Raw genomic sequence first — 12,848 nt, 5'->3', positions numbered from 1 at the left:
TGTCATACACCGATCGATCTTCAAGTAGAACACACCTCTTCACTCTCGCGTGTCACGTGACCGAGTGTAATCGCAGCCTCTGCGATTGAAAAATCGCGTTTTCTCATATCGCGATATTATCGCAAATGCAATTAATCGTTCAGCCCTATTTTAAACATTTTGCACTTTTTTCGCAGATAGTCACGTTATCTTATTCTTTGAATGATGCGCCCTCTTGTGGTCTCAGGAGAGAAGCCAAAAGCTTTTCTTCACCCTAACTGAAATTATGCATTTTAAATTCGAATATAATTCGAATTTTGGCAATATTTAAGTACAAAATTCGAATTTAGTTTTTCAGCCATTTTGACAGCCCTAGTACAGACATAAATATATTGATGTAAAAGTGTTTTAAAACTAAGCAGCAACTACACCATATGAGATAGGATGCACAATTTGGTATCATATTGGTTATGAGCTAATATTAGAGATTTTTGTCAACAGATACGTCACCAGAAAGAAGTCTGGCATATTTACTAGAAGATAATTTCATTACCAGGTCAAAAAATAAATCATATACATGGATGAATCATTCACAATTAGATGTATGACAAACATCTAAAAAAAAATGAATTTTCATTTCGTGCCAACTTTTAATATCTGTTAAAACACTAATAATTTGATCATGTAAATGTAATCTTCAGAAAATCTTATTTTCCATATTTTTCCATATTTTTATTCAGTATATGCCAACTTGAACCATTAAAAATAACTAATTTTTAGTTTGCAGTGTTTCATTTTTAATTTAACACTGACCAATAACCAGTAATTTGTGTATACCTCTGAAGGACATTTCAATGGAATTCTGTTGTTCTTCATGTTTAGAACTGAACCTTTAGTTCTTTTCCCCCCAACACACAATATGGCTGTTCCAGTCACATTGTTTCTGATGTAGGATGTGCAATTTGAGTCCCTGTTCAACCTTCTATTGGAAGAATGTGGGGAGTCATAAAAGCTGGAAACCACATAAAGACCAAGACATCAACTAGTGTCCAAACAGCAGAGCATTAATATCAGCAGCTAACAAGTGAGCAAGAGTCCAGGTGAGCACTGCTGCCATGTGACATCAGTCAGAGGCCATGTCGCCACTTCCTGTTATCAAAAATCATTTTGTGATACCTCCACAAAGCACTGTAAGATCACAAAGAACAGCAAAGCATAATGCACACATGGTGTATTCAGGTAGGTAACTTTTTAAAACCCAAGAAAACAGAACTTCAGAATAAAACCCTTAAATCCTTGTACAAAACATAAGTGGCTTAGAAATGGAAACCTAATTCCTACAGGCTCTGTATGTGTGGACACACCAGCTTTCACTTCTTATTGACTCAGAGGGCAACAGCAGGGACAGAAGGGAGAGCGAGGGGCATTCCAGACTCCCTGGCAACTCTAATTGACCTAGAGTGCCACACCACCTCCCTCTTTCCCCCAATTCTCCATAAAATAAAAGCGGCCTAGTGGAACCTCCCCCCACTTCTGTCCCATTCCAGAGAGGTAGAGTGACCACCACAGCAGCTGGACCAAATCAGTGTAGATGTTCAGATGCTGGGATCTCTGTCTCCAAGCAGCCTAGACTAACAATACACCCCAGCGGAGGAAAATTTGACTTCTTGGCTTGACCAAGAGGATCTTGGTTAGGGGGTTCAATCATTACCTTTTAAAGACAGCTTGATCTTTGACCAGAGGCCCACAGAGACCATGTTTGCTACATGTGTCACATTTGGAAGCAACAGATGTCCGTCAAAGACACGTGGAAGGCTAGAACTGCTCCATATGGCAGCTAATAAATAGAGAAACCTTCAGTCTGGAGTTATCTGGACCAAAAACAAGGACCAACAATAGAGACACAGAAACAAAGATCTGCCTTAAAACAATACAGGCTCAGCCATGACCTCATTTATGCAAAAAACATCATATAAAATGAGCACTGTCTACAAACAAAAACAGGATGATGACGCATAAATGTATAACGGCAACAAAAAAGTAGGGTTCAAAACTTGTCAGAATGATTAACTTTTTGTTTACTGCTGATGAGGAATATCCAGAAGAAAATACTACTTATTTAGCCAGTTTGTCACATACCTTCATTTTGTTGCACTAGCACTAAAAATGCAAGTGAAAAAGACTTTAACTCATCATATCATAATTACAACTTCCAAGTAGGAAATTTCCAGAAAGACTTAAAGGCATAATCATGACTATTTGCCTGAGTTACCTCATTCGGATTTTATATTACAGTCTTTCCTAAACCTAGCCTCCATATTTTTGCACAGTGAGTGAACTTATGATCTCACTAAACACGTGAAAACATGCTGTGCCAAAGTCTGCTGTAGCAAATTTTCCTCTCTACTAGCTTGGAAATCTTTGGGCAAGTAATTGAACGAGTGACTTGTCACTTTTTGTGTACTTTGTATCTTGTAACTGTTCAGTGCTGGCAGAGACAAGAAAGAGAGGCAGAGAATATGGGATTTGAGAGGGTATGAGTAGAAAAGAATGAGAAAAAGAAAAGAAGCCAGCTTTAAAGCAGTCCAGGAGGCTTTCTTTTTGGGTTTCCTACAGCAGCCAGTCTCTGGAGGGGGTTTCCTGTGTTCAGTGACAAACACACATAAAGGTAATGAACAAGAGAGAGTGTATGTTCATGTGTGTCTGAGAGAAATACTGAAGTGAAACATATCATGCAGAAATTAAACAGTGTAAGTCAAAGATGCCTCTAGGGCTGCTCACGCATATGGCAAAAGGGAAACTGTACACCTCTGGGAACGGCCATGTCATCTCCACTGTACGCAAGCAAACAGTAGAACAAAGAGCTAGCAGGATAATTCAAAGAGACACCTCCCTTCTTTCAGAGCCACAGTGAAACCTGTAAAAACCCGCCAAGCGTGTGAGGAACGCCAATTCAACACACGACTGTCCTCATTTACAGGCCTTGCGTGAGGGTTATTCACAAATTCTACGAATGAGTCTTAACCACATCCTTTTATACAGCTATGGCAGCAAACTGAATCAAACCGTGAAGATTGTACATGCAGCAATAGTGAAGAGGGGTTTTGCGTTTACAATATTACATGTGGAACTGAGGAACGCAACCACTTACAGACCAGCGGGGAATGCTCAGACTGTTAGTCTGGCTGAAAAGAGCGGGTGAAGGGGGCAGCCCTCAAACCCAATTCAGAAACAAAAACAGTTGGCACGTCATTGTCTAAGACAAACTTTTAGCCAGAGCTAGAGGTCGACAGATGTATCGGTTTTGCCGATTAATCGGCACCGATAGTTGATTGCTGGAACTATCGGTTATCGACAAAACTCCATGCCGATAGTTTTTTTGGTGATTAAATAAACTGTTTTAGACCGCTGCTCGAGTTGAACGCGACGCGTCCGGAGTGTGTGTGATACCGGTGAGTTCTCCTAGACTCAGCGTTGCGCTTTTATTTTGATTAGATAATCATCAAGTGTTCAAGAATAGAAGCAGTTAAAGTGTGAGAGTATACATACAATATCCATATGTATATAATTTTAATGCTATAGCCTTTGTGTATATATTTAAAGATGTGCGTCTTTAAGCATGACAGTTGAAATGAAATGGTAACACTTTAAAATAAGAGTCCATTTGTAGCATTAAGATTAATGAAAGCATTGTTTCTTGTTAGAGTGTGTTAATTTCAACATTTACTATTACTATAATTTTATTATTATTTTTTTTTACTATTACTACTAGTATGGTTAAGTACTGTTTTTGTCAATAAAGCACTATTTTAGTTTTTGTTCAGTATCAATTTTAAAACTATCGGTTAATTAATCGGTACCGGCCAGTGTGGTCCAACCTAGCTATCGGTATCGGCAAAATCCACTATCGGTCGACCTCTAGCCAGAGCTGTGTGAAACATTTTCAAATGAACCAATTAGATCCAAAATTCTAAAACAAAACAGCTTTAGCTGGATGTTCTAACATGATGTTATGCATTTTTGCGGTTCATTAGGCACGGGCCCTGGGCAGATCAGGGGCCCGGCAAGGCCACATATCTCACGTTCTAGCTCTGAGAAGAGTCGGCTTACAGGAGCTCATGCTCACAACGACTTGCTTTCCAGACAATTGGCAGGGAGGAACCAAAATACTACCACTCCCATCCCCCAGAGGTCCATTGTTCCCACTGTCTATAGCCCTGATCTCTGTGGTGGGATGCTTTCTGGTTAGCAAACAGTAGGGCTGTGCGATATTGAAGAAAAATGCGATATGTGATAACTCATTAAATAATGCGATATTCGATATGCGATACGATAATGCTTAAAGTGCCACATGCTCAGATGAAACAGTTTTACTCAGCTGTTGCTGAGTCAGTTCTGTGAACTTCTATAACTATCTTGTGTCATATATATATATGTATGTATGTATCAAGAGCTCCTGTAAAACCACAACAAATTCCTTGTGTTTGCGCACACTTAAGTGGTGAATAAAGCTCATTCTGATTCTGATTCTAATATAACTAGCATACATGTTTAATTTTTTGTGAGAAGAAAGCACCCCTACAACAACTTCTGAAAGTGAACGGTAGTGTTTTACTCTAGCATTACATAAAAATGTTATTTTAACATTAGTGTAATCATTTTAACATGAGTTTAGGAACTGAATAATAAACAGGAAAAATACAACACTGCTTAGTATTTACTCTATGAATTCAATATGCACTGATCACTGAATCATATTGAATTCATAGAGTAAATACTAAGCAGTGTTGTATTTTTCCTTTTTATTATTTAAGCTAAAAAAGTTATTTAGGTAAGAGCAGTGAGTGATTTTCTCTTTGTCTTTTGTTCATGGCCCCAAATATTGCAAGCCGTAGCGATATGCATATTGCAATATGTACATTTGCGATATCACAGAGTCATTTTAGAGCTAATCTAATTGGGGAGAGCAGAAAGTGTGACACTGGGACTGTGAACCCCAACCTACAGTCCGAACAGATTATTATACATTCTCAATTCCTTGATAAAACTAGGGCAAATCAGGTCAGTGTAGATTAAATAACCCAGTGTTATGGTTTAGGCTTAAACCTAAATCTAGGCTAAACTGGGAGAATGTATCATATTGGCATTTGGCACTGGAGATCTGTAATCTGTAATCTCTTTCATAACCAAATGCGAGACAGACATTCGCCTCGTGTGCAAATATTTACAGTTTAGATCACAAGTCATTAGAAACCTTCCAGTGCCTATCATTGATCTGTGGGATCCAGACTTAAGAGGATGTTGTTTTTGATCTACCCAGGCTGCAGCAGTCCATGTGCCAGAAACAGAGTGATCACATGTCCAAAGACAACCAATTAAGACCATCTTTAATCATTCCCACAATCTTGACAAATCTGGTTTAAAATACTTCTTATTTCTTACTAAAAACTTGGCTCCACAATGCCTGGGTGTGTTGGGTGGTTGCCAGTGTCAAGATGTTCTGACACCCCTTTTCCACAAAAATGGTACTGGTACCAGCTCCTGGTTGGGGTGATTTGGAAGTGAACCTGCATTTCCACTGACTTGAGAAGCAACCAATGCTTTGTACTTCATGTGACTACATAAACAGTCTAGAAGATTTTTCAATTTGAAATATTCTTGCTGGTATTCATATTGCTTGGGAAATTTTCCAATCTCTATTCTCCAATGCAATTGGTTCCTGGTTCTGACATGGCTCAGTTTTCATTTAATGGAAGTCTAAGAGATTTGGTTGCAAATCTTATTGTTCACCAGGCAAAAAATTTTAATCTTAAGGCGAAGCACAGTAAGCACACCTCTCCTTAATAAGCCCCATGATTTCAGCAATCATTCATGTTTCTAGCATAAACAGGGTGGAACAAAAATGCACCAAAGTTTAATACTCAGGCTTACGGGTGATGAAATAGTACAAGCAGTATTAATAGCAAGACTTGTCTTAGCAAACACCACTAATTAATCACTAAAATCATATGCATCTTCTTTATCACACTCACTTCCTGTGCTGCTGCCGCATGAACATGCTCAGACAATGCGTGTTATTTTACCCTTCATGTCAACAACCATTTTCCAGTTTATACATCTTTTTTAGAAATGTATGACATTGTTCGACTTTTATAAATGTATGTCATTGTTTACATGAGCATAAAAGACCAGTCTACAGCCGCCCACTTATCTCATTGACCTTCTGGGCCATTTCTGTACACAGTGGTTGGGACCACTGTTGACACTCAGACACAATGTAGTTTATAGCTGAGAGAGAAAACACTTTGCAAAAAGAGATAATGTCAGTTCATCTCAGATTTCTGTGTTGATCGCAAATAGAAAGCTCCAGTTATTTCTGCAAATCAATCCAAACTGATGGAATGAGGAAGACAACAAATTGATTAGTTCTATTCATGAATGGTATATTGTCACTAATATTGATTTTGATTATGCAACAGCATAGATATTTGCCATTGATTATTGGTATTCAATAGTGTGGTTGGTGTTAGTATCTAGTGTTGGTATCTATCTCACTGATGGTTTTTGAAAATGATTTTAACAATGGTGTCCACAGGTCACATTTGAAAAAAAATGTAGCAGAAGTCAATCCCAACCATGTAAACTGGTGCAGCAGAAGTATTTGCGAAATGTTTTTGGAAGTAGGCTAACCATTACTTTTCAACTCCACTTGGTGCATCAAACAATTACATACCTTATGTTGTGGTGTTACAAAATGTTGTTTTTGATTATCAGCCAAATATGGTACTTCAATGATGTGTCAAGTAAGGCAACACATTTTCATAGCAGACGCATAAGTGATGCTATGTTGCGTCTGAATGCAAATGTATTGATAAAAAGATACATGCATATTACTTGTGCACATACTGCTAGGAGTACAGCAAGTCTCAACCTCAACTGATGCCAAATTTATTGCACTGTTGTTTACGTTACATTGTTTGTAATTTTATATATTTGTACACTCATTGTCATTTAAAAGTTATAAAAAAATTATTCTATAATTACAAAAATTCCTTATCTAGCCATGTAGTCACCATGTAAATATTTCTGGATAATAAATGAATAAATTATAGATTTGTAGATGGTAAACTTCTGCTAACCATAACATTGAGTCACCTGATTCACTGCTGACACCTAATTTCTTATCAATGTGTTATGTACTTGGGGCCCAGGTTGTCTGTGAGGGATCACTATAGCTTAGAAAGATGTAAGTGAGAAGATACTAAACAAAGAGTTAATGACCCAACTCCTAAACCATTAGAAGAAAACAAACATGCCTAATTTGAAGCGAGAGAGCCAATGCATGACAAAAGCATTTCCTTTGGCTATTACACTGATGTCTTTCGGACTGCATTTCAGGGGGTCCTGAGTGTTTCAGTTCTCACATTACAGTGACCCTTCCCCCATCTAGACCCCCATATGTGGGTCTCAGGAGGAGCGATTAACACGGGATAAAACAACACATCTGGTTCTGTTCAGCAGAGTGCTGACCCACATCAGATGCTCAAATGTTGCCTTTCTGAAGTGCATTTCCGGGGTCACATAGGACAGTTTCTCTTGGACTGAAACTGAACACTTTGTGTGTGTCTTGGACAAGCTACACGAGGAAATTGAGACTGTTGGCCAGTTTCAAACACCACAAACAACCTAAAGTGTGTATTCAGTCAGTGCAAAGAATATTAATGAATAAGCTGAGTTTTACCAGGCTGACTCAAGATATCTGACTGAGAGCCACTTTTCTAGTTAAAGTGCTTGGTTAAAAATGCTTTTTATGCCAAGGTGAGGGCACTTCTGTATGAACACAAACTTCTCAGTTACTTATTACTGAGCCCATTGGGTGACCAATAAAAAAACACTAAGTTGAGCTCCACCCAAGCCAAATATGTGGTTAAGGGGGCCTTCCATCACTGGAGGAGTGTGCACTGTGGATGATTACTACATTCTGACACTCTGCCAAAATCTTGCATAATACATAATAACACTAATCAGTAAGAAGTTATTTTAATATCTCGGCTGCCTACTGCAGAGTGTTCATTTAAAACTGGACAAAGAAAGGACCTGTTGGATGGCAAAAGTAGGGCAGGGCAAAAATACAGGACTATAACCATCACAGATAGCCCCCTCCCCCATATTCCACATTATTTACAGTGTCCTAACCATATTTAACATGATAAAGTGATAAGCCATAAAAGATTGTCCAAGGTGTATTTATCCATGTCTATGTATCCTAACAATAAATGACAAACATGAATCACACTTGGTTAGGACCCAACACTAAACTTTTACACCCCAGTAGAGAATATTTGGTTATAAGTGTTTGGAAAAAAAGAACAATCTACAGAAATTAAATGAGTGAACAAATTATTTATCTACATTTTATTTCGTAAACAAGCGCGAGTAGAAAACCCAGTCAATTCCCAGCAACTGACACACAATCAGTCTTCTTTTTCTAAGTTGGGATGGAAAGCAGTGAGGTCTGAGCAGGAATGCTTCTGAGATGCTCTGCCAAGAGAAAAGGGGGTCAGATGTGGCAAACGCTTACTCAGATGGTGGGATGCTGCACAGAACCAACCAAACCAGTCAAAAGATTTCAACTCCCAAAACCAACAATATAAAAACCTCCTTCCAGCAGTAATTGTGAGTGAGAACTGTTTTCTGTGAGACCAGAAATTATGAGTCAATGCTACATTTTCTCTAATATGGTGTTGTTGAGAAAGACCTTGTCCTTTCATGTCTCCCTGTTTTTTCACAATAATTACTATGATTACAACTACAGTCTCTCGTAAAAACTTTCAACCTCTTATAGACCACCTTCACCTTCCTGCAAACCATTCTCACTCCTATATTATCCCAATGAACATCCATATAAAATACTTTCTAAAAATGTGTTCACAAAACACATCGGTGTGATATATACAATGATTTTAAAATCTGATATTAAAATCTTGTTAATACTAATAATCCAATAATTATTTTCATGTTATGGTCAGTAAATGGCCAATATTAAAATTATTCACTATTTTATCTAAATAAATTCAAAATAAAACATTATTAAATTAAAATACACTAAAATAAACAGTTTTACTGCCATTAGTGAACATACATGTGTACATACAGTATGAAACTGAATATTCATTATGAAATTTGCTAAACAGAACATTTAAAATGTTTTTAAGTTTAGCTTTGGATGGCATAAGTTATATAAAAAAAATGTAAAAATGTACATTTCTAATACTGGCTGATATATATCTGATATCTATTGATACATTTGTTTATTTTAACCAATATAATCATGCATTCCTAGTATGTACGATGGATGAGTGAGGAGGGTCAACTAGTCCAACAACCAACTGATCAGTAAGGGAGGTCAGCTAGTAGATTTTTCTTTGCTTTTCTTTAGGGCTGCACGATAAATCGCATGCGATATTTAACACGCATCTTATCAGTAAAGCCGGTTCTGTAATCAGCGGTAAATCTCCATCACGTGAGTGCTTTCACATTGAGCAGCATTAACTACACAGAGCCGTTGTTCACTGACGAGCTGTGCAAAAAATCACGCGAATATGAATGTGGTTTTGCGCAGCTCGTCAGTGAACAACGGCTCTGTGTAGTTAATGCTGCTCAATGTGAAAGCCCGCACGTGATGGAGATTTACCGTTGATTACAGAACCGGCTTTCTAACAAGATGCGCATTAAATATCACATGCGATTTATCGTGCAGCCCTACTTTTCTTTGCTTTGCTTGACCGACCAACTAGCTGATTTAGAATATACTGTACATAGGTTTACACATCCCTTACTGGCTGCCTTCACATAATAATTAGGATCAGAAGTGTAAACAGACTTGACGTAACAGAATCTCTTCTATGCAGATAAAAATAAAGCGCCCAGCTACCCACAATTTCAGTCACATCTGCAGACAGGTTTAATCCCCATGACACCGGAATCACCACCTTATGTCTGCAGAGACCAGCTGCTGTCTGGCATTTAATACAATCACACACATACACAATGCTGTCTTAAAAAAAAAAAGTAGTGATCAGGAAGTACTTTTGTCGTTGCAACAGGACATGGAGGAAGAGATCTCACCTGGTAGTAGTTTTTGATGTGTCGGATGACAGTGTTGAGGTTCTGTATTCTCAGGTTGACATCATTGTTGACTTGTTTGTTGACTCGCTGATTCATGGGGCTTGGGTCTCTGTGGACCAAGAGCAACAAGAGTACATTTGAAAATCTCACATAAGCACTTTTATAATGGCTGGGCAGTTCAACAACTAGTTAATTAGTGAGGTCGACTAGTTTACTTTTTAACGGTTTGGTGAAACCAATTATACATGATTTCCTCAAGACCAGTCGACAAGTCGTTCAAACAACCCACCCTGAGGCTGCGCTACAAATAGGCCTAATTATTATCCATCACTTTCATAAACTGAGCTGTATTTTTATTCATTTTTATTTTCATTTTCAAGTAATAAATATCTTGGTACATATTTTACAAAAAGTTGTGTTGCAATTTCTTGACTTTCTCTTTTTCTTTTATTCTATTCTTTATCAAAACATCATGAATTACTCCACTTGGCTACATTTGGAATCTCTCATGTCTCTTTCCAAATGCAACATATCTCTCTCACTATTTCCACAGATAAACATTAAAAAACTAAATCTTTTGCCCTTTTATTCTAATCTTTGCTCTTTTATTCTAATTCATATTCAGTAGGAATGTTTCCAAAACAACAAAAAGCATTCTGAATGATTTGCCATTAATGCTGAAAACTTGATTTATAAGATACGTAGTTTTGCACATCAGTAATTTTAATTGGAATGCACAGTGACCTGATCTTTGCATTACACTTTGGAGCATTGCATTACTTTACTTTGCATATAGATTTTTTTTTCTTGGATTACAAACAAATCCTTGTTTTGAATAAACTATCCTATACTATATATATACTATAAAAACTATATCCTTTACATCAACAAAAAATTCCAAGTTATTCTTATATAACAAGTAATTAGGCTTTCATATCACTGGACTGGGTCATTGATGTAAAGGTTGAAGCCAGTAAGTGGGTCCTGGTCTTGGCACAGACAGTTCTGAGGTCCTACATAGACTCTGTTTGTGCGATCCTCATTTACATTTGTTTTGTGAGAATGGCATGCAAATTCTGCCAGCTTGGCCCGCAAATTCCCGCTTGCAAGTGAAAGAACCTTAAAAGATCAGGGTCAGTTTTCTTTTTTCCTCTGCTGTCTGGCTCAACTGTTTTCTATTGCCTGAAGCCAAGAACACTGCATTGAGTTTCACTTTTTGTGGCATTTTACGAGCATGGATATTGCAACTGACAGCATGGTTGGAAAAACAATGATTGTTTAGTAAAAGTCAAGGGAAGACCGATAGGGTGCATGCAGAGGACATCTGCCAGATGGGATGCGTTAGCATAACAGCGATGGTGTTACCGCATACCTGGTGAATGAATACACTGTCAAGGCTATCGGTTTGCTACAGGCATACTGGTGTGGGCATATTAAAAATGGATGTGGGTGAGGAGAAAGGAGCAGTTTGTACATTGCCCTCAACATTCCACATCTCCACTCATTTGTAATGGTTCAGTGGAAATACACTGGACACCTGAGTATGTGAGTCTTCATGCTAACGATGTACAAGATTTATTATTCTTTTAACATCACATATATATACTACGTAATTTTTAGGTTGCAAAACTATAATCAACTAGGTATAATATGTCTGGTTTTGTGTTCACTTGACCCTGATCAAAATTATGTTTCTTTGTATTATTTCCTTATACTTATCTTATTATTTTTTCTTAGAAAGAGCTTATATAGAATTGGGCTAGTTTTTACCCGTGTTAATTTAAATAGTATAATAGATTTTATTTTATATTTTCAGTTTTCATTTTAATTTAAGATTTATTTGTTTGTTTTACTTTTAGTTTTAGTCATTTTAATACTTAGTTATTTTATTAATAAACATTTTATTTCAGTTAGCTGCCAAGGCAAGATTGCTATTTTTTTATTTAACTTAATTCATACTTATTAGTTATTTTATTAATTAACATTTTATTTCAGTTTGCTGCCAAGGCAAGATTTCACTTTTTTTTTATTTAACAATCTGTTCATCTGAATGTGTATCTGGCTGTAGTGAACGCAACTTTAAAGGGGTCATATGATGCGATTTCAAGTTTTCCTTTCTCTTTGGAGTGTTACAAGCTGTTCGTGAATAGATAAGATCCCTGAAGTTGCAAAGACTAAAGTCTCAAAACCAAAGAGATATTCTTTATCAAAGTTAAGACTCTGCCACACCCCCCTAAAACGGCTCGTTCTAACACGCCCCCACATATCTAGGTCAGTTTTTTGAACATTAAAGCATGTCAACATATTCTGTTACACCAAATACACAAAAAAATGATCTTTAAAAAAGCATCATATGACCCCTTTAAAGATGCTTTAAAACTTTTTTATCATCTTTAAGTCGGCATGAAACAGAAATTGTGATTATCTTTTCTTCTCTATTATGATGCATATGCGAGTGAAACATTCTCAGAATTGCTGGAAGGGATTATTGCCCTGCCCTTGCACCAATGGAAATATCATCAAAAGACATTGTTGTGAGGGGACATTAAAAAATGTGCATGGATAAAGAGTTTATAAAAAAAACACTTCAATACTGCATTCAAATTACAAGCTTTGATTTCATGCTGACTTCCTGAATTCAGCAGGAAATATGTCACATTAGGAAAGAAGAACGGGTTCCAAATGCCATTTCATGTTGACTTTAAGGCAACTAGAGGAATAAAACTGATGCAGTCCATGCC

General features: G+C 37.2%; 1 protein-coding gene across 2 annotated transcripts in view; it reads right to left on the bottom strand.

Moving 5' to 3' along the window:
• Positions 1-12,848, bottom strand: part of LOC107679771 (protein Daple-like) — a 66,484-nt gene that overhangs the window by 51,342 nt on the left and 2,294 nt on the right. For both annotated transcript variants that reach the window (XM_016475407.1, XM_016475406.1), the window contains exon 4: positions 10,108-10,216. In XM_016475407.1, coding sequence (XP_016330893.1) covers positions 10,108-10,216 — 109 coding nt within the window. The remainder of the gene's footprint in view (positions 1-10,107; positions 10,217-12,848) is intronic.

Source organism: Sinocyclocheilus anshuiensis, unplaced genomic scaffold (assembly GCF_001515605.1).
Source record: "Sinocyclocheilus anshuiensis isolate Anshui unplaced genomic scaffold, SAMN03320099.WGS_v1.1 scaffold676, whole genome shotgun sequence".
Taxonomy (NCBI): domain Eukaryota; kingdom Metazoa; phylum Chordata; class Actinopteri; order Cypriniformes; family Cyprinidae; genus Sinocyclocheilus; species Sinocyclocheilus anshuiensis.
Note: the sequence above shows the minus strand (reverse complement) of the source record. Positions and strands in the feature narration are given on the sequence as shown.